At 52.9% G+C, this 21,947-nt stretch overlaps 3 protein-coding genes across 3 annotated transcripts; all 3 read left to right on the top strand.

Annotated features, from left to right (window-relative positions):
- Positions 1 to 1,510: 1,510 nt before the first annotated feature.
- ColSpa_05302 (oxysterol-binding 3) lies at positions 1,511 to 4,624 on the top strand (the record flags this gene model as incomplete). The annotated part of the gene is made up of 3 exons (XM_049271514.1): positions 1,511 to 1,546; positions 1,630 to 1,721; positions 1,804 to 4,624. The coding sequence occupies 3 exons, from the start codon at positions 1,511 to 1,513 to the stop codon at positions 4,622 to 4,624; spliced, it is 2,949 nt and encodes a 982-aa protein (XP_049127471.1).
- A 2,633-nt stretch (positions 4,625 to 7,257) lies between these two features.
- ColSpa_05301 (uncharacterized protein) lies at positions 7,258 to 7,705 on the top strand (the record flags this gene model as incomplete). The annotated part of the gene is made up of 2 exons (XM_049271513.1): positions 7,258 to 7,430; positions 7,630 to 7,705. The coding sequence occupies 2 exons, from the start codon at positions 7,258 to 7,260 to the stop codon at positions 7,703 to 7,705; spliced, it is 249 nt and encodes an 82-aa protein (XP_049127470.1).
- An 8,235-nt stretch (positions 7,706 to 15,940) lies between these two features.
- ColSpa_05300 (iron transport multicopper oxidase fetC) lies at positions 15,941 to 17,809 on the top strand (the record flags this gene model as incomplete). The annotated part of the gene is made up of 4 exons (XM_049271512.1): positions 15,941 to 16,267; positions 16,336 to 16,481; positions 16,532 to 17,677; positions 17,716 to 17,809. The coding sequence occupies 4 exons, from the start codon at positions 15,941 to 15,943 to the stop codon at positions 17,807 to 17,809; spliced, it is 1,713 nt and encodes a 570-aa protein (XP_049127469.1).
- Between the last annotated feature and the right edge of the window lie 4,138 nt (positions 17,810 to 21,947).

The following is a 21,947-nucleotide window of genomic DNA, read 5'->3' as shown; positions in this document are numbered from 1 at the left end:
ACCAGCTTTGCTTCATTGCTGAGCCTTGATGCCCTGCCCACAACTCAGCCAAGCACCAAACTGTAGTTAGCCATCAGCATTCGGAGTCGCCGAACAAGTGAAGTAGATTGCCGGCGGGTATCTGATAGATGAATTGCGGCTCATTCGGCCAAAGAAGGACTGGTCATGAGATACGCATCCGCGGTCACCGGCGTGCTTATGGCACCCAGCACGGCTCGAGGTCTATCCTGGAGCTGTTTCAACGCTTTGTCCCTGGCGCGATATGACGTGAAGAGCCCGTTTATATCGCTTTCCTAAGAGCAGTACGTAGCGGGTTGAGAAATCGATGTTGGGGTTATCCAGCGTGGTCTACTCCATACGTGCCTCCCCTAACCCCCTCTCCAGCACTTCCTGGAGCAGGGACACCGCAGTTATGTGGTTCCATTCCTCAGCACACCCTAGGATTTGCGAGCCTCGGTAAGCCGTAAACAGCATCTCAGTGGTCGACAAGGTTGACGTTCCGACCGATGCGAACGGGGGACTTCGGCACTCCGTGCAAGCGTGTGATGGATTATGCTGATGGGGGGTACACGGGTCGTCGTATCGCATCGTGCGTGTCCGTCGGGTTGACAGGGGCGATTGGACGCCGCGTGGCACGTCTTACACGTCCAGTCAATGGGCTGTACCGTCCCTGGGTCTTTGATAAAACAAGGCAGGTCGGATAGGGATAGCCTCAATTCGCCCTTTTCGTCGCCCAAGCCCAATAGTGCCCAGGAACACCCTGAACATTAATATGTCTGCCTGGCATCCAACGACTACATAGCACCAATCGATGCACAGGTTCCATCACAACAGCTGCCAACGGAACGGGCCCGTTGCAATTCTTAGATTTTTAGCGTAAAACAGCCCCAGCCTCACCGACATCCTCCAGTCGCGGGGCATCTGCCATCCATCATAGGTATTCACGCCTGCACTTGCCCCCGCGGCTTCCCGCACCTCGCACAGCCCGTTTGGCGACGTTTTGTCGCAGTCCGCGTCCGTGTCTCCACTTTAACCCCCTAAGGCCAGCCAGTCACCACGCCTAGGCCCCCTTCCCATGACGTTCCGCCCCCAACCAACCGTTCCGCTCAAGTGGCCGCTGTGCGTGTGCGTGTGTGTGTCCATCCGGAGTGCTCCAGTGGGCGAGGTGTGGCTGGGTTCAGGCTTGGTGAGGTGTCCAAGAAAGACGTCCCACATACCTACTCCACTCCCTCTCTTCTCCGCGTACCTTACGGCCTAGGTACGAGTAAACTGCTGCTGCAGCTCCCGACAAGGGTGACATATGTCTCTCACCTCCCCTCGTACGCAAACACTACGTCTCTCCCTCTCCTCGTCCCATTGAATCATTAGCAAACCTTCCTCGCCCTCCACATCATGATCCCTTAATAGTGTTGGGACCTCTGCTGGAACCAGAACACGTACTGGTCGACCAATTTCGAATCCCTGACTCCGTTTCCACCGACAGCTCAAGCTCCCATCACAACCCGCAAAAATGGCGGGCATTGAGCAGTTGGAGATCCATAGCAAGGTACGTGAGTCGTTCCTGGCCCGGCCTTCCCCTTCTACTCATGCTATCGCCTCGTCGGCCGCGAAGACATCCCCTGCTGACAGCATGCTTCTCCAAAGTCCTACATCGTACGATGGGTCAAAGTCGACGAAGGCCATACCATTTCCTGGAGCGTTCAGCCACACAAGAAGTCCATGTACGTGTTACTCCTTCCTCCCTCCATCTCTCAACTGCTTCTCCAATTCGGACATGTGCTTACCACTCGCTCGCTGAGGCAGTAACTTTGGCATTGTGAAGCACCCCGGGACAGGCGCCGCCGGCCTCATTACGAACCAGAACGATGATGCTGCGACGCCGGGCTCCTTTACCTCTGGCGTTGCCGAGCCCAAGAAACCTTTCGCCAAGAGGGATTCGAGCACAGCTCAAGAGCAGCTCGCCAACAAAGGCTTTATTCCCATAAAATGGCATGGGAAATGCGATGCGGACAAGGTGTCGACGGGCACTTGGGATGTGCCGCAGGGCCAGGGCGGCATGTACGGCTTGGTCTTTGACAACACCTTTTCCAAGCAGATCTCCAAGACAGCTACCTTCGTCCTCCTTACCTACCCGACCGGCGCACCGCCCCAGACCACCGCGCAAAACTTCCCGAACCTCCAAGCCGGATCGAATGCGACCGCCAGCAAGACGAGCCTGCCGCAGATGACCGCCGTTACCTCCGCCTCCCAAGACAGCCTCCACAGTCACGTGGCAGCAGGAGGACGTCCGACGTCAGCTTCCGGGCGCAGTGACGGAAACGCCAACTACCATACGGGAATCCTGCACAAGAGAAGGAGAAAGAAGGGTCAGGGCTACGCGCGCAGGTTCTTCTCGCTGGATTATTCGTCCTGCACACTCTCGTACTACTACAACCGCAACTCGTCCGCGCTTCGTGGTGCGATCCCTCTTAGTCTTGCCGCCATCGCGGCCGACGAGCGTCGCCGAGAAATTAACATTGACTCGGGCGCCGAGATCTGGCATCTGCGGGCCTCCAATGCCAAGGACTTCAACGATTGGGCCAAGGCCTTGGAGAAGGCAAGCCGCGCTGCGAGAGGTGTGGAGGAGCAGCAGCCCAGCAACAGCAGAGCAGCCCCCTTGAGGGTCAACACCACGCATTTGAAGCCGACGCAGTCGAACCCCGACGAGGATCGCGAATGGCAGCAGGTCGAAACTCTCGTCAGCCGAATGGTTGGCACCAGGGATGCACTCCGTCGCCTTGTGAAAGACATGTCGACTCAGAGACCCGTCAGCATGGCTGCATCGAACTTCTTATCCCCAGGCGGTACGGCGGGCGAAGAGCAAGACAGCTATTTCACCCCCCCTGCTACTACGGAGCAGTCGCAGAGACGACCCTTTTGGAAGCGGAAATCGAGCAATGCTACCCCTACAGCTGCTGCCGCTCAATCCGCTGCTGCGTCTGCCCTTGCAGTTCCGTCTCCGGGTTCTGTGACGACCATAAACGCCAATGGTCCACACCACTCGAAGCAGAAGTCCGTCCACGAAGAGAAGAGCACACAGGAGCATTGCGCAGCAGTCCTTAATGACCTCGACTCGGTTGTGTCCGAGTTTACGGCTCTGATTGCCAACAGCAAACGCCGCCGAACACCCGCTCCCCTATCGGCCGCGCCCTCCCGGCGAAGCATGGAAACAGTGTCTACAGAAGAGTTCTTCGATGCCGAAGCTGGTGAAACCAACTCACAAATCGTTAGGATTGCTCAAAGCGAGGATGAGAGTCCAGACTCGGAGGCTGATGAGCACCTCAGTGACTCATCTTCCATCTCATCGGCTCAGGAAGAGGACGTTGTTGGATCAGATGACACGAACTGCTATCCTACAAAACCCAAGAGCTTGACTCCACTGCCAGTAGATATCTCAATCGACAGACGGACCAAGATTCCGCCGGCCATGGTACAGCCTCCAAGTTTGATTGCGTTTGTGCGGAAAAACGTAGGCAAAGATCTTAGCACTATCAGCATGCCCGTGTCCGCGAACGAGCCCATCTCGCTCCTGCAGCGCGTTGCCGAACAATTGGAATACGCTCAGCTCCTCGACGAAGCTGTCCGGCAGAAAGAATCCAAGGACCGCCTTCTTTACGTCACAGCATTCGCGGTGTCGCAGTTCAGCACTGGTCGCGCAAAAGAGCGTGCTATCCGCAAACCTTTCAATCCTCTTCTCGGTGAGACTTACGAGTTGCTGCGGACAGAACAGGAAGTTCCTGGAGGATTCCGCCTGCTTGTGGAAAAGGTCTCTCATCGCCCCGTCAGACTTGCCATGCAGGCCGACTCGGCCAACTGGTCTTTTAGTCAATCGCCGGCGCCGTCGCAGAAGTTTTGGGGCAAGAGCGCGGAAATCACAACGGAAGGCCGTGTTCGTGTCGCTCTTCGACTTCCGGACGGAACGGACGAGCTGTATTCGTGGACGCATGCGACGATGTTCCTGCGCAACGTGGTGATGGGTGAGAAGTATGTTGAACCAGTAGGCGTCATGCAAATCTGCAACGACTCGAACGGCGCCAAAGCCTCCGTCGAGTTCCGGAGCAAGGGCATGTTTGGCGGACGAGGCGAGGATGTCCAGGTGGAGACGTACGGACCGGACGGGGTACATACGGGCAGCAGCCTCTCCGGTACATGGACTGGCGGTCTCCGTATTGTCCAGGCTGGAAAGGGCGCGGGAAAGGAGATCTGGCGCGTTGGAAAGCTTGTCGAGAATGCTGCCAACACGTACGGAATGACTATGTTTGCAGCTGGCCTGAACGAGGTGACGGAGATCGAGAAGGGCAGGTTGCCACCCACGGACAGTCGTCTCAGACCGGATCAGCGGCTAGCAGAGCAGGGCGATTTGGACCAGGCCGAGGAGTGGAAGGTCAAGCTGGAAGAGGCGCAGCGAGCCCGACGTCGCGCGCTCGAAGAGAAGGGCGAGGAGCACAAGCCCAAGTGGTTTGTCAAGGCCGGCCAGGGCCCGGAAGGCGAGGAGGTGTGGAAGTTGAGAATGGGCAAGGACTCGTACTGGGAAGAGAGATCCAAGGGCACATGGAGCGGTTTGGAGGAGATTTTTGCTGGTTAGCAGCACCCTTTTCTAGCAGAAGACAGTTCTGACTTCTTGGTGTCACTTCTTGTTTTTTTCTTCCTGGATCAACAACGGCCATGCTTCAAAGCCGTTAACGTTAGCTTGTTGGCAAGCTAAGATAGAACAGGAAAAGATAGAGCTGATTCTCGCGATGTGATCCATCCGTGTGTGAGCAAAAGACTCGACTGTTGCCAGCCGCCGAAAGTGGCTTGGTGTTTTTACAGCCGAACCAGGAGCATCCACAGAAGGGCAATTCATGTTGCTTAGCATCAGATCTTGTCTAGCGCTTCCGGTTTGTGAGAACGAATCAATCCGCGTGGTGTCCAGAACGAGCAAGGCTCTTGATGACCAGGGCGGCGCTCGCGATGACTATCAACGACTATGCGCGCGTGAGATGGTATCCCGCAATTAGCTGATCATAACCGTAAAACTGGTTTTGTGAGATTTGACACAGAGAAATGCGGTCCTGAGCCTTTCCATGCTATGCTCCCACTACAGAATGCTAAACATGGTTGCTCAAATACGGCGTCAGCTGTTGCCCTTGACACTCCTTGTGATGCCGTCGACCAACGTCAGTCTGCTTCTGCCATATGACTTCATCCTATATGATGCCTTGTGAAAAGACCACAGCATGCGTGTCAGCGACCTTTGTGATTGCCCCCGTCTTCAAGAGCCTCTTCAAGGGCCGATTCAGAACTGAATCGGGTTTAGAAAGGTTAAATCTGGGCCGTGTGCCATTATCGATGCCGGTGAACCCACATTCGATGGCTTGTCTGTGCAAATTGCGCCTCATGCGGGACCCTGGCTACGGTATTCTGACAAACTTCACTTCATCTGTCCGAGAAGTGACTGTGCATCGCTGATGGGTCACAAGCTGCGCAAAAACCTCTGGCTACCATAATCAAGGCAACCGCAGGGGGGGCATCGAGGGGATCTCTGAACCCCTGACAGACACAGACCCACCGCAGATCGAGATGTTTATACTTTGACGTTTAGAAGACAGTTTTTTTTTTGGATGACGCAAGGGGAGTCAACCAGTTGAAACCCAAATTCACATGGTGCAGATTGAAATTTTACGACACACGCTAAGTGAGAGATATCAATGCTCCAAAGCGCGACAGCTCAGAGCAATGAAGACTCTGATATTGCGCCAACAAAACCCGTTGGGGAAGATTACTTTGGACAAGGAAGAGACCATTGGATAAAAGATTACATGAAATCCTCAGTCAAGGATGTTTTGTTACCGCTTTCATCCAAAAACACCAGAGTCTCAGCCCTTCAAGAAGACTATCGATTGTTTTCATAAACAGAGTTGAATGTGACAAACGTGACGATGCTGTCCGGGGACTGGGTGCTGTCTGGTTCTTCCGATTCCGGGATTGGGGGGGGGGGGGGGGGGGGGGGGGGGGGGGGGGGGGGGGGGGGGGGGGGGGGGGGGGGGGGGGGCCTTCGTTGATTAATGCGTTGGATAAAGGTACGGACTTTTGAAGAGTGTTACTCACCTCGACATAGAAAATACCCAAGTTTTTGTCTCATAATTACGATTCATCAGAGAATTATATCCACAATGAATTGTAAAATTTGTTTCTCGCAGAGACTCGGCAAATGCTCCTGAGTGCGGGGCCGCAAAGGCCCGTTTTATCGGATCTATCCCCGGAGCCGCTCAGTGGAGCTCTTCCGGGATGCCGCAAGGATTACGGGGTTTTGTGCGATTTGGAATAGGGGATTGAATGACATCGTGTTATGATTGGATTCCAAGATCCCTTTTGACAATCACTGACTCTATATATGTAAGTTGCTTGGTTCGGATAAAGTAGAATTACCAGCCATGTAATTCAAGTCTAGTTGATGAACTGGCGAGTCTGGTTATTTAATTCCGGCTTAGTGAGCTTCGAATAGGAAAGCCTCTGCATTTACAGTCATATTGGTGGCGCACCACCGTGCAGTTCGCCTGATGCATGTTATTTCACTTGGTACCGTTGTCCATGGTACTGTTCTAATAACTCATCTTCTTTACTTCATGGCAAGACCTAAACACCATGTTCCGCCGTCACTATGCGCTACTTTCTCGTCTACGTCAAAGCGGTCAAGACAGACTTGCTCGAGATATGTGTACGCGGCCGTGAGCTGGAGTATTGGCCAAGTGCCGAGTTGGAACATTGCGCCATATGGCTCAAGGGGCTGGCTATGATTGTTACTGCAACATTTAACTAACTGAACAACATGCCGACAATGAAGCCAAAGAACCAACAATTGTTTCACTAAAAAATTCAGGTAATGCAGACTACAAGAAACTTTCAGCCGCTCCGTGTATTCATCTCCAACGGATGAAACAATGAGGGTGAGCATAGTTTGGGAGGTATGTCTTGAACGAGAGATGGGGGTTAAGTGCCCCTGATATTGATACCCTTGATACACAGCCATCTCTTCAAACAAAGCCTTGAAAAGGAGACAAGAATTTTTGTGCCATTGATTCAGACTGCCGGGAAGCAGTGGTCTGGAGGCGATGGACTTGGCGTATTGCCGAGCTGGCTGACATTGATAATGGGAAGCCAAGGCTACCACTGGCCGCGTGTTGGCGTGGTCAGCATCGCCTACCGTGAAACGCCCAGCGCGCTGTGGCCGCCACCATGATGAAAGAGTTATGGATTTGTAACTTCCTTGGTATCTACCATCTAGCTCCACAACGTTGTAAGTACGTCCCCGAGAGACCTCCTGCCATTGGTAGGATAATGCGCGAGGGGCTGTCCTTCGATGGCGACAACAGTCTTGCCCAGGAACCGTTCTCCCGGATCATCCGAACGTACTAAGATCCGTTTCATGAGTGAGAAGCATGCTAAAACAAGGGCGAGATGCCGAAAAAACTCATGCTGGCCGGAACAGATACCCACTTGGTGAGAGGTACTCGGCCTGCTTGAACAAAGGTATAGTTCCCAGTAGTGTTCTGATCTGAGTTTTACGGAAGCTAACACAAATTCGAACAAAATATTCGCAAACCACAGGTCCTTTGAGAAGGAGGTCGAGGAGGTCGAGCACCTCACCCAAAAGGCCATCCAACTGCGCTCATACAGGCCATAGAAGATGATTAGGATTCATGGTATCTCGTACTTTGCAACTGTTGAGAGTGTAAAACAGACAAGTAGGTTGAGTAGTCACTGTATATGGCCCTTGGTGCGGAAAGAAGGCTTGTAGTGGAAGAGTAAAGCAGCCAGAGAAGGTACGCACTCTTGTTCATCTCTTTGATCATGGAAGCAGAAAAACAACAGATCAAATGCTCCAGCAGAATGCTAGGCACAAAGAAGTGAAAGGGCTCTAGTAGGAGGCATGTGACATATTTTTGCGGCAGCGGCCCACCGCCCATAATAATAAAGGTAAGATTCAACAGAGGCAAGCCCGTAAGTCATATGCAACTAAAGAAACATGAAAGGCTCATCCCACCGGCAAGGCATTTCGGTACATAGACGTCGTGGGTTTTTGCTTTTTCCCCTCTCAAAACTTTCATCTGCTAGTAAAGCTAGGGGGTAGCCAGGCCTGGAGACGTAAATGATCCGACTTGAGTAGACAATCGAACCGGTACTCTAGTTTCCACAGGGAGTTATCTGGCCGTGGTAGCTCACTTATTACTCAACATATCAAGACCGTTACTTCGAAACGCTATATGGAGGCTTAATGATCACAATATCGAGCTGTCTTCATCCGCTCAACATCCAACAGCTCTTGCCTCGAAAGCCTCAAGTCCTCCCCATGGGGTAAGGCTTGCCCCGGCTCGACAAAGTCCGGTCTCGCAGCCGGCATCGACAGTCTGAGTGTTGCTTTTGATCTGATAGTCTGCCCCTTACAATATGAGAGTATGGCTGTGATCCGATAGTTGAACTTGGCCGTGTACACTAGCATATGGAGTTGGCTGGGTGTCATTTTGCGGACTGTACTAAAGTGGAGGGAGGTAGAGTTCGTATGGGAAATGTTGCGCCCAACTTATCAAAGGTATGGGAATCATGAATCGGTTTTGCCTGATTTTCTCGCCAAGACCCTCGTGAGAAAAATCCATTGCAAAATCTCGAGGTCGGACGGGCGTTCCGATTAGATACGTCGGGACCTTGCCTCGTTCAAGAAATCGGAGCCGCCGCAGACAACGTGGTAGATGATAAGCAAGATTCGTTACGAAAAGAAGAAGCTGAAAATCACCGGAAATACCCTCGGATATCCTGAACTTAGGAGGAACTCGGCAGAACTTTGAACTGATTTGCGCCGTGAACTTAGTTCGGTGACTCGCTTAGGTCAGTGAAGACTTGTGATAATGATTATAAAAGGAGGCGGAGTTCCGTGGGGAAGACACTCTCCTTATATCCTTTTATCTTGAGGCGCGCCGGTTATGGTATGTCAGCAAACCATGGCTTCAGAGTTTAAACATCGTTCCTATCATTTACTTCGATCTTTTCTGAGGGGTTCAGACGATAGGAAGGAGATGGGGTGGTGCAGTCTCGGCTATCATGAAATGGGAAGGATGCGAAACTCAGAAACTGACTTTTTCCCTGTCCGCCCTCTTCTTGAGAATTGTTTGAGGAAGTCCATTTCAGTAAAAGTTTTGGAGCGAAAGGCCTCGATTCAAGTCACGCAAGTGAACCGTTTCCTTGCCAGATGTTCGCAGAAACTTTGTTGGCTCTGGCACTTGGCAGGAACTTTGCTCCTACACAACGACCTGTCTCACCCCTCGACACGGACCGAAAGAACTCACATGATGCTTCTAAAGACCCCAATTTTGATGATTGCAATCTTTACGTGCAGACAACTGAGTTAATAAAGGTTTCTGGGTGGTTTAAGGTTAAAAGTAAGCAAGCATCTCCCATCAGAATGACTGAAAGGTGAGTGCAATAGACTTCATACACAAGTTATAGACTTTGTACATAAGAGACACAAGTTCAGATAGATCAGAACCAGACCATCGGTAGAAGCCTAGGGCCATGTCATTGAAGTGTGTTTTCGGGTAGGGGAGTGATTGGCTGGTCACAGTGTCGAAATCCTCGCCCTGCGAGCCCAATTATTGAGTTCTCATGTCTGCCAACGCGGCTTTCAAGTTTTAAGCTTCCAGGGACACCCCACTTACTTTTTCCTCTTCCTCCTTTAGAACATCCCAGACATTACATCCAAAGCACGGTTACTGAGGATCTCGTGTTCGCCGTCGGACCAATAGCTCACCCGCTCACCCGCCTTCATTGAGTCCCCGAAACCACGCCCAAGGACCCCGAGGACTCGACGGGCACGTTTGCGGCCGCTTGAAGCCCGTGATGTCGGGCCGTAACCTTGGGGACGGAAAGCCTCCGACCCACTGAAAGGATTTCGACAGCATGTCCAAGTCAAAGATGCTTGCCAAGAGGCGCCGGGTAAAGATAGCAATCACAAAGAAGAAGAAGAAGAAGCAAAAACATCAATGCCTCTTCTCGTGCCACGCAAGCCGGGGCCGAGCGAACCATAGGGGGCACCCGTTTCAAACATCACATTGTGGAATTTGCGGAATGCTCCTGTCTGTTGTGATCAAAGCGTGACAGACGAGGCCCAGCCTCCCGGCTCACCTGGCGTCAAAGCACATGTGCGCTAGCGAGGTTGACAGGACCCAACCGTGTTCCATGCAGACACGAGTTACGCGTTCCTGGCTAATTCAGGAACGAGGGACTATCCAAGCTTCTGTGGCCTTTGTGTGTGTTTGTGTGTGTGTGTGTGTGTGTGTGTGTGTGTGTGTGTGTGTGTGCAGCTCTCAGATGGAGAAGTTTAGTACTACAGAACAGCCCTCCCTTTACCATGTTGCTGCCCACGAAACGCTCGGTAGGGTTGAACAAGTCGCAAATCCGACAAACGACTTCAATTGTTGGGACCACGATCTCTTGTGATGCGAGCACTGAGTATATTGCAAAATGACTGGCAAACAGCCAATGTAGTTTGGAAGCGGTATAATCGAAACTGGCACTCCGAGTCTCCACATCCGATTGGTACCGACCCGGCGACCCGGCGACCCGGCAGGCCGGTGCCGATTTGTTTGGGGACTTGAGAACGCCGCTTACAGGTTCGGGCAGGGATCCGAATGAGGGAAAAAATGTGCAGAGTGTTCCAAGACACCGAATACCTAGCACCACGGATGGTCAGCAGTCGGACTCGTTCCAAGGCAGCAGCCGGAGAATGCAAAGCTAAGGCTAACCGATGCGTGAGAATTGCTGTCATCAGCTGGTTACAGCAACGTTGTTCTGCAATCCCAAGCCCGTTGAGCCACGCAAAGCCCCGTCAGCTAGCCTCTTCCCCACAGATCTGGTCAATTAGAGGGTGCGGACGATCAAGCCGACCCGACTGCTGAGTGGTCTGACCCTCCTCCTCTTTATTGTCAACCACAGATATGCGGACCAGGACCGGGGGCTACTGCAAGGCTCGGTGAATGGTAGGCGCTAGGGGGCGAATGCCTCGCATCCGACCACTCATGGGCAACCGCTTGGCCGCTAGGCGGCGCGCGATGCAATATTTCCCTAGCGGTCGGTGTATGCACGATGCTGAGGTGTGCAGAAGCCTCTTTGTGGGTTGCATTTACGTCCGGGTATGGACTGTAGGGCTCAAGGGTCCTATTGTTGGCTTAAAAGAGAAAACATTGAGCGACTTACGAGGGTATCGCAAAGGGTGGGATATGTCGGGTTCGGCATAGAAACACAAGTGGTGTTGTCTGTGGGGTCTTGAGCTGACAACATCTTTGGGTACCGAGAAGCCTATTCCAATTGCTCGTGAATGGCGAGCCTGTCAACTGGGGCCATGTCAATGATGTGTCGACACAGCACAGGATGCAAGTATCAGGGATGCAGGTGCCAGGTAGCTGCATCGGAGATGAGCATGCTATGGTGACACGACGATGTGTGGTACAGCATAGCACAGCATGAGTTGGCGAGTGACTACGGGCCGAATCCCGAGGTTATGGGCCAGCCGTGCCGACACGGATACCACCAAATCAGAAGAGCCCCCGGTGGTGGAATGGTGAAACTGCCTTCTTCCGAGTTGGACAAGTCAGGGACGTTGTCCTCCTCACCTTGAAAGATGAGGTAGCAATAGCTGCAGTCAACCGTTGGCTCGCGGAAGAAGAAACGATACTCAGGCTGGCCGAGGGAATACGGTGAGGTGCACACTGTCGAAGCGAGAGACAGCGTCAAGCTAAGCTGCAATACGGGTTGCGAACGTTGGATAAGCGGGGAAAACCCGCGCCAAGAAGTGGTCTCCTATTTTTCATGACCCGTGCATGTGCGTTGATGGAATCTCATGCCCAAGGGGCTGGACAATTATTGCAAGGCCTGGGCTAGCCGGGCGTCGCTCCAATCTTTGCATTTCAGCTTTGTATGCCTATTCATTGGATGCTGGGATAATTACGCCTCCAAAGCAGGTTTGACGTGTCTGCTGAGGGATCAACTGCAGAATAGCTCTTACATGCATTGCAGCCTCTGTTGGCAAAAACAACATCTCATTGTTGTGTAACAGTGTGTTAGTGCGTGCCTCCCTTGGAGCATGTGTCGATACACAAGTGAGAACAGACGCTGCGGCGCTGGTCTGTTTCCATGACAAGCAGTGGCAGCACGGCACTGTCCATCCGATCTAGCGGAGTCCGCGGGCGGAAACGTCTTCAAATGGTCGATGCCTCTAGGCGCGTCTTTCGGCTCAGGCTGGTGAATGGAAGTACCATGTATGATTATGATGTCAAACGGTTGGTCGATCCGATCGGTGGGGGGTTCGACTCGTTGATTGATAAATGGGCTAACAAGCGAAGAGGGTGCGCCCTAGTCAAAGATGGTCCAGGAACTGCCTGGCTATCTCGGAGCTCGAGTTAGCGCGATGTCTAGGGCCATCCTAGCGCAGCGGAAGTGCCAGTTGGCGGACCACGAAATGAATGATCTGGGACAAGGATGCTGTGGGAGGGTTGCAACGGGAGCCGAGGCGTGGACAGTGCCGACGAAAGGGTGGTTGCAGCTCCCCGTCAGGCCGGGATGGTGCGGCCTACGGGCCACCTGAGATGCCAGGGGCCCGTTCTGTTTGACCGTAGTCGTGTTCGGTGAGGTGGATTGATCATGGTCATACCTAAGGTAGCTTCGCAGGCGGAGACTTGGCTGCCGGTCTCAGTCAAGAACTGTAAGCAAACCTGAAAAACGGTCTGCTTTCTGCGGTTGATGCAATGGTCTTGATCGAGGTAAGGTCAGGATAGGTCGGGACTTGGGCATGGAGAGAGGCCAAGGTAAATGAGCCCGCAAAACGCTCCAGAAGCAGGAGGGGACTTTTGCGGGTTTGTCTGACCGGCAGAGACGAGGTCATCCATCGAATGTTGGTACACTGGGCGACGTCGACCCAAGACCTTGATCTGACCACCTCGGCTCTCGATAAAGTGCGAACAAGAACCAAGCCGGCGCCCAGCGTATACTAATGGTAGGCACAATGAGAAAGCGACGGCCGGAGCGATGGACCCGGAGGTTTGGGGGTTTCTGGAAAAGGTACAGTCCCCCAAAATAGAATTGGCCAGTGATTTAGAGAAATCAGACGGTGGTGATACATGTCAAAGGGCGTTTATGCCTAGAACCCAGACTCGAGATTTCGACTTCCGTTCCGCACAAAATCAGTCTAGGCTGATCAACAAGTCAGATTCGGAGCGGATGGGATGGGGAAAGACCGTTCAGCCGGCAGGCTTTCAGCTGACGGTACTTGATGGCGATGCAATTCATAATTCGCATGCTGCTTAGAGCCGAGACTTGGAGTAAGCCTAGCTTGACAAAAAGATATCACCGGTGCTAATGCGACCAAGAGAATGCGGATTTGCCCAAGACGACCCAAGCCTCTTGGGCCGAGGCGAGTGCTGCTCTAGACTCCATCCCAATGTTATTTTGAGTGTGAGAAAGGGGAGCGTGAGAGGATTCGGTGGGGTTGGAGGGGATACGATCTCACCAGCGCTAATGCGGGACCAAGTTTTCCATCTCAGGGCGCTGGACTCGATTTTCCGATGTCAAAGGATCTTCCTGGACCTCCGGCAGACCTGTGCCATTCACCTGTTGCTGTGACCAGTCATCTTTCACTTGTCGGGCTGTTTCATCCATGGGTATCTGCCTCACGCACCACACAACAACCCGAAATCGCCTACTCTAAATGCTAAGCTTACACACGCATTGGCCAATACGAATCAGTATAGGCCAGGACGTCTATGTGTAGGTCCACTGCTCGTTCTGTACGACAATTGCAACCTTGGCCATCAATCCTTGCAGACCATACATCCAAACCAACTACGGTGGCAGATCAGATGTTTGCTAGCCCGACGTAGCATCACGCCAATGACAATGTTCACGGGTAGTGCCCCGGTCGTTTAAATCCGGGCTGCGATTAAACCAGCCGGCTGTTCCGTTCCCTTGCTTGCTAGCGCTAACGGAAACCCGGCCTGATACGCCTTTTGGAGATCCGTACGGTACACCAGTTGCCGTTGCTTCCACTCGATCTAACCCGTACGGAACACCACGACAGCCAGACAAGCACACCCGCGGTTATACAGCACCTAGCAGTCGCAGTCTCGAACAGTTCACAAGGCCTCCTTGTACGCAGAAAAACTTAATGGTTCCCAGCTAACGGGCGCCGTACCCTAAGAACCTAAACCCCTAAGCATACCGAGCAGCCCACATTATCCATTCTGAGCCTAGCATCGACACATACTGCACCTCATCTCAAATCTTGGCTCTTTTGAGACACGACTAAACACGTTGAGCTGGTCTATATTCGCCGACGTCCCCACAGGGCCACAGGGAACCCGAGGTCGCAAGCTCTCGATCTACTTCTCGTCTAACGTCGATTTCTTGGTGCCAAGATGACGGAGCTGCACGATGCGTGCTCGCAAGGCTTCTCCGGACGAAAAACCCGCCGGACGGAATGAGGCGACCATCCCATCTCACCAGAGTGCTCTGTTTATCGACTTTTGATTAGTCGATGCCGCCGACCCAGCATCGATCCGACAAGGTCAACGCCATGACGTCGCCGTATATTTGAGCGCTTCAGCCGAACTAGACCTGCAACCTCGAGCTCTTTCCACCCACCAGGCACACAACTGCCGGCTTCTGCCCATAACACTCGCTGTCTTTTCTCCCTTTGTCCAAGGTGTGGATCGTTAACCGAGGAGCCATTCGGTCTCGGAAAGGAAGGCCTCGTTTTTTTTTGCCAGGCTCATGCATCAGATATTCCGGTCTGCCAAGTCACCATTGACAAGCTGCCCATCAATTCGCCGTTTATCGATCTGTCTCCAGGTTTCCGCCTGCAAGTCCAGGGGTTCATGGTAGCACTCGCTATTGTACCTCAATATGTCCCCGAACTAATTTCTCTTATCCTGCAGAGCCCTGCTTGCATGGTGGCGTAGAGCTGGCTATCCAACCATGCATACTTGGTGTTGTCCATGTCTCTTGATCAATCATCTGAGCAAGCTAGCGCACTCTGGAGAGCACCAGAGCCACACTCAACCGCGAATTGTGTATGTCCTGTTGCTTTTTTGGCATTTCACCGGGAGCTGGGTACCAAACCTCATGCGCATCTATCTTCGCGTTGCAGCTCTTGATTGCCTTTACAGCCATAGGACGGCAAAATGTGCCACCGCTGTCTCAGGCGTCTTGAGCAGCGAGTCCCATCTGTCTGGATACCGTCTGTCCTCCCAACGCTTATTCGTCCGAAGACGCACCACACCATGCTCTGCGATGCCTACCTGGGCCGAGGGTTAACAATGCGAACCATCCTGGTGAGCCTTGACAAGGGTCTAGCCCCATCCCTTCTAGCCTGCTGCAGGCAACGGACCTTTGGCCATGCATCCGGGCTAACACTAAGGTGTGGCTCATACGGCTGGCTTATGGCCAACTGGAGAGTACCTGCCATGTGTAAGCAGTCAGCACGGCGCCATATGTCAACTCAGCCTCTGTCCTCTTCCGGCGGGTGCCCCGTCTCGCGTGAGTATCGATCGACTTTAGCAAACCCAACACCGACACCGTGTCGGAGCTCCAACTTTACCAAGCGGCTAAGGCCGACCGTTTCGGGAGAAGGCTATGGCATCCAACGTTCAAATTCACGCTTTGGCCTTATGGACCCTTCTCGCGTGGTTCTTATAAGCACTCCTTTTCCCCCTCCAGGAAGACCACGATACGATAGTTCTCACTCATCCGCGCTTTACCTTTCCTTCCTCTCCCCTGCGTTCGACCTTCCTTCCACCACTCGTTTACTGGAAGTATCGATAGTAATCTTAATCTTAGCACGCTAGACCACGTTTTTCTGGTCTCGGAAGTGCCCGTCATGCTGCGGTCTCTTGTCACCCTGGCTTGGGCCAATATTGCCCTAGCTGCCACTGTCACCTACACCTGGGAAGCTACTTGGGTGAATGCCGCTCCCCTAGGTGTCTCACGACCTGTCATTGGCATCAATGGCCAATGGCCATGCCCCAAGATCGAAGCCAACGTCGGTGATACCGTCGTGGTTCACCTTACCAACAAGCTTGGTAACCAAACCACCGGTATTCACTTCCACGGCATCGACCAGATCAGCACCAACTGGATGGACGGCCCAAGCATGGTCACCCAGTGCCCATTGCCCCCCGACATGACCATGACCTACTCCTTTACTGTAAGTCCAACAAACGGGCATGTAGGTTGTTAAGACTGGAGACAGTCAGACTAATCGAACATGTATAGGCTGACAAGGGTGGCACTTATTGGTGGCACTCCCACAACATGGGCCAGTACCCTGACGGCATGCGCGGCCCCTTGATCATCCATGATCCTAACGACCCCTACGCCGGCCAGTACGATGGAGAGTACATTTTGTCTGTTTCAGACTGGTAAGTACCATGTGAGAATGGAGTAACGTTTCTAGACTAATTCGCTGCAGGTACAACGAACAGGCCATTCCTTTGGCGCAGAACATGTTCCTTCCGACCAATACTCGCTTTGCGCCACCTATCCCCAACGGCATGGTTGTAAATGACGGCCTGGGAGCCAACTTCAAGTTTGAGAAGGGCAAGACCTACCGTATCCGCATGGTCAGCTTCGCTGCCTTTGCTTCGTTCATGGTTCACTTCGACTCTCACGACATGAACGTCATCATGTCTGACGCCGCCTACGTGAAGCAGAAGACCACCTACATGTTGCGTATTGCTCCCGCTCAGCGTTACGACATTCTCGTCAAGTGCATTGATCGCGACAACCGCAACTATGGTTTCCTTATTGCTGGCGATATCAACCGCGACTACACTAACAAGGAGTTCGCTCAAAGCTGGCCCTTTAACTACACTGGCCAACTTGTCATGTTTCCCGACAGGCCTTTCGGCACCGATGTCGTAAATGAGTGGCGCCCCTCTGACGACGCCGTCTTTGAGCCCTACGGAGATGTTCCCATCCTCCCCGCCGCCACCAAGATCTTCCAGTTTGACTGGCAGTTCTGCCTCGACACCAACGGTATCCCCCGCGCCTGCGTCAACGGGTCCCCCTATGTCGATCAGAAGGTGCCTACTCTGTACACCGCGGCCACCACGGGCGAGAACAACACGAACCCCCTCGTTTATGGCGCCATTCACCCCTTTGTCGTCAACTACGGTGACATTGTCGACATCGTCATCAACAACAGGGACGAAGCTATCCATCCCTTCCACCTCCACGGTCACCACTTCCAGGTCCTCAGACGCCCCGCTACCGGCACGGGTAACTGGCCCGGCGTTCAGCGCGCCCGCCTCAACCAGAAGCCTCCGCGCCGCGATACCGTCTCCGTCATGGGCAAGTCGCACGCCGTCATCCGTTTCGAGGCTACCAACCCGGGTGTTTACCTCTTTCACTGCCATATTGAGTGGCACGTTGAGATGGGTCTCACTGCTACCATCATCGAGGCCCCAGAGAGGCTCCGCAACCTCACCGTCCCCGAGGACCACAAGGCTGCCTGCCGCGCTCAAGGCATCCCGACTGCTGGCAATGCCGCTGGTAACATTGACAACCCCCTTGATCAGACTGGCATGAACCTTGACCCGTCCCTGACATACCACGGGTAAGTGTTCCTCAACGAACATGTTTACTGTTTTGCAGTCTTGAGAAGCTAACCGATTCGTTTAGTGCCACTTATAACCCTCCTACCGCAGCTCCCGCTAAGCTACGCTCGCGTGTCGTCCGCAATTATTAGATATGCAGACCACCACGTGATTTGTTTTATTTCTGTTCTTCTTGGATGGGACCCCGTACCATTCTTGTACATAGTACCCATGATGCCATGTGGATACGCAAATATTTTTTATGATACCGAGGAGGGCGAGGAACGACTGGAGTACGGGGATGCCGGGGGTCGGGGATTAATGTCTAATCAACCAAGGGTCGCTTGCACAAGGGCGACCATTTTCTCTTCCACGGCCCTTTCTCCCACCAGTCGGTTTGGTCTGTGACGTGGCGTTTGAAGGGTGCTGCTAAAGGACGCAGCCGGGAGGCTTGGTGATAGTGGTAAACTGAAACCCCATTTCCTTCGGAGCCGCAGATGACGGGGTCATATATAGATGGGTAGACATACAGGCAACAATGTGACATTCTGGATGACTCTTACGATGTGTCTTGAGAGCCGTGAATCTTGGGTTGAAATGAGTCTTATCTCTGGCGCGACGAACAAGGACGATGGTGACATCTCTGAGACTTGCACGCAACCTCGCCGAGGCCGTTGAGAGCCCGGACTCGAGTGACTAGACACGGAATAAAATCTCGTCACTTTTTTGTATTTTTTGTAAGCGCAGTCGCCAGGGTTGTGTCGAGAGTGCTGCCCGTCGCACTGACAAGAGCGTGCTTCGTCTCTGGCGTCGATGAAGATTCAAAACGGTGAAACCGTGAAACAAGAGTCGTTGCTGTGCGCGAGCGTTCTCAATCTTCCTTTGGGCAAGGAGTTTGGGCCCATTCATATTGATCCGCGTTCTCATTGCTCTCGAGCAATCGCTGTCCCGACTCTTGCATTATTCAAAAGTGCCTCGACGGAACGGAATGACAGAGGGCGAGGAGCGGAGATTGTCCATTCATGCGTCTTCTTGCAGTGTGCAATAAGTAGCAAGTGCAAGATAGAAAGGACGGCAGGAAGACGGAGAACCGCCTCGAAACGGATCGGTCAGAAGGTGGTAGGGAGAAATGGGAAGATGAGCATGATATGACCGACAACACCACACGCGAACTCGCATGTATGAGTTTTTCTTTCGCATGTGTCATTTTTTGAGACGTGGAAAGTTAAGAAATGGAAACATGGCGACGACGAGTTGCCGCCGTCTTATAGAGATGGCGTGTATTATTGGATCAAGGAGCCCATGAGGGAGATTGAGGGCATTTGCGGCTCTTTTGACAAAAAATGTGGTGGCGTTTGTGCGCAGCCACCGCCTCTCAACGCAGGTTTCTCATGATGCGACTGAGATCAACCACGCTCTTGGGAGTTGGACGCTAGTTTGGAGGGGACAGAGGAAATTTGTCTGGGCGATTGCGAGGAAATAGATTGTTTCCTAGGCCGTGGCGCTGAACACTTGTTGATCGGCCCGTGTGGTGATGTGCCGGGCGACGGGGTGTTTTCTGGCCATGCCGTGTTCAGAGCTCGAGATCACGTGACAGAAGATCGCGGAGAGAGGGTTCTGCTTCCTGAAGAATTTTTCGTATTGTTGTAATGACCCGTCAGCGATATGTGATTTGTTTCATAGGGTTGAGGGTGGTTGGTGAGTGGGGATCGGAAGTCGAGTGAAGGAGTCGAATAAATGCTCATTTTGGCTGCCAATAAAGACATTCGCCGTCTGGTGATGAGCGCAGGTCTGGGTCCAAAGAATGGAGTGTTTGAACTTGACATCTGTCATGCTTAGTCCCGCCGTCCTAAATTCTTAGAAGAGAGCGAGCAAACAAAAGGCGATCCAACGAAATGCCTAGAGGTATTCGAGAATCATGAGGGAGATGGTATCATCGTGAGTCGTGTCCGGAACATCGACCGCGGGCTTAGGTTCCATGGCTCTGCTCGGAACGTCAAGAGCGACAAGGACAGGAAGGGTAGGTAGGTAGAGATTGCGAAATACTGATGGATGGGTTGGCAGCAGGGAGACGGGAACCGAAAGACTTTGGACAGGAAATCGTTGAGTATATCGAAGAAACCAGCAAAACCCAAGTACACCAAGGAAAAAGTAGGTAGTGGGACGAGAGAAACAGGATTAGTCAAGAGCGATTTGCCACCTCACCTGGAGTTATATACCTTCGACATCAACCTCTCTTGCAGATGAGCCAGGTGGAGAGGCATAACCACTTACATGGGCGTCCCGTGCGACCTCCGTGATCTGCAGTTCTGGAACCCCGTAGCGTAGCTTTTGGGACCTCCCATAGGCCATGGCTCCAGGTTGCCGGCTTGTGTTGTGATGTGTATGGACGCAGGTGGGTGCGCATATGCGTGTGCCGTTCGGATGTGTGGGATATGCTCGCGTATCTGTGCTCGTGTGTGCTCCATCCCGCGCCCCCTGCTTCCACCAGGACCTGCAGGTCAAGAGTTGAAGGACGCGAGGAGGCTGCTTATTCAATGATCAATAACGCACACTGATAAACCATACTGCACAGAGGCCAGGGTAGAGGTTCGGCAATTGAGGATTTGCTTGAAGCTCTCAACTTTTGTTTGTCCTGGGGCGCGTCAGCCCCGTTCATATTAGAACATGGCGTGATATTCAGAAAAACGACGAGTAGCAAAGACACAACGAGTCGGTGTACCACCCACGGGTCTCTAACGAGGCCGCAGCTCTAGGTATCGGCGACAGGTGATATTGAGGCTAGGAAGGAGGGGCAGAGGCAGAATGACAACTTGGAGGTTGTGGGGGCTGGGATGGCCGGATATCTCCACAAATGGGGAGTCGAAACGCAGAGGTGAGAGATATCTGGATCTATTCCTCCCCACTTCCATCGAAATCATGGCTGACTTCCCTGCTGCGGGAGGATGGTTGGCGGACATGAAGGATCAGCCAGCCGCGACGGAAGCAGGAGAAGAATAGATGATAGGAGGACAGACGACGACATCTCTGGCTGCCCGGTCCAGTAGGCAGGGTTCCCGTAGACCGCTTCCTTGTCTTGACCTGGGAAGTCGTATCCGGGGCTGGATGGCTGCTGCATGTCATCCCGCGAGGCGGCAAAAGCTTGACCATTTAGACCTAGCTTCGGTCTTTGTCTTTTAGGATTTTCGTCTTGCGCCCCCACCAACGGGCATGATGACAATCGCAGGCCAGACTTTTCGTAGAGAACTGGGAAGCCGTCAAGAGATGGTAAGTAACGTCCAGTCTTTCGTATGTGGGGACCTGCCTGGCTCTGATCGTCTCCATGTGCTTTTGTCACCTTGCTTCCTCACGGACACGATTAATCACTGAGAATCCCGCGGACATGACAGAGCGACTGGTCCGGTTGTACCGGGCGACTCACTGACAGCCTTCTCTCTCCCATCTCCGTGGAACCAAACACAGCAAGAAACTTGCGGACGGGAAGACGGGAATCTAGCGGGATCCGTCGAAGAACCCGTTGGGTAAACCCGCTGAACCAAATACCCCAATGTCCGTTCTCGTCTCTCGGAGATATTCAAGATATCAGACATGTGTCGTCCTGTCCGTTCTTTATTATGGGGGGAGTATGGGTATGAACGGGTGGTCACCAACGAACGCAACTCACGGATGGTTGGGAAGAGGGTGTGATGATATCCACGAACCCAAAGTTCTTTCGCCGTGTAAAACTGCTTATTTTTGATTCAGAAGACTCAAAGAGACAGCAAGGACATTTCTGAAAGTGTTCTGACTGTTTGGTTTCACTCCTTCCTTTCCCATGGCGTTGGGAAGGAGGTCTAACCGGGGAGGCAGCCCAGGGACTTGGATAGCAAGGGAAGAAGCAAAGAAACACAACTCAAAAAGGAAACTGAGTTGGAATACTAATCTTAACCAGCGACCCGTTGCCACCAAACATTCACATGTCTCTATTCTGAAAAAGCCAAAAGAAGGCGATGGGCAGAAGAAAGGTGGTGCGTGAGACAGGACCCGCGCGGGATCTTTTCTTGTTGTGTCAGAATCTGTACGCCTCGGGAATAGACAGAGACTGAGCGGCATGCCGTGCGCTCTACATTCAACCGAACTACAACCGTGTATACAGCCAATCATGTAAATCCTGCCCAACCAGTAGTCGTATGTCTGACAACTACATTCGAACGAACGGGCTTGCAACATTGGGCATCATGAACGGGTGGTCTGAGGAGCCAGAGTGGGGGAGGGGGCGTCTGCATGGATAGAACGGCTATCCGGATACCA

The sequence above is a fragment of the Colletotrichum spaethianum genome, assembly GCF_022836535.1.
Source record: "Colletotrichum spaethianum MAFF 239500 DNA, contig11, whole genome shotgun sequence".
NCBI lineage: Eukaryota > Fungi > Ascomycota > Sordariomycetes > Glomerellales > Glomerellaceae > Colletotrichum > Colletotrichum spaethianum.
This window is presented reverse-complemented; position numbering and strand designations above follow the sequence as displayed.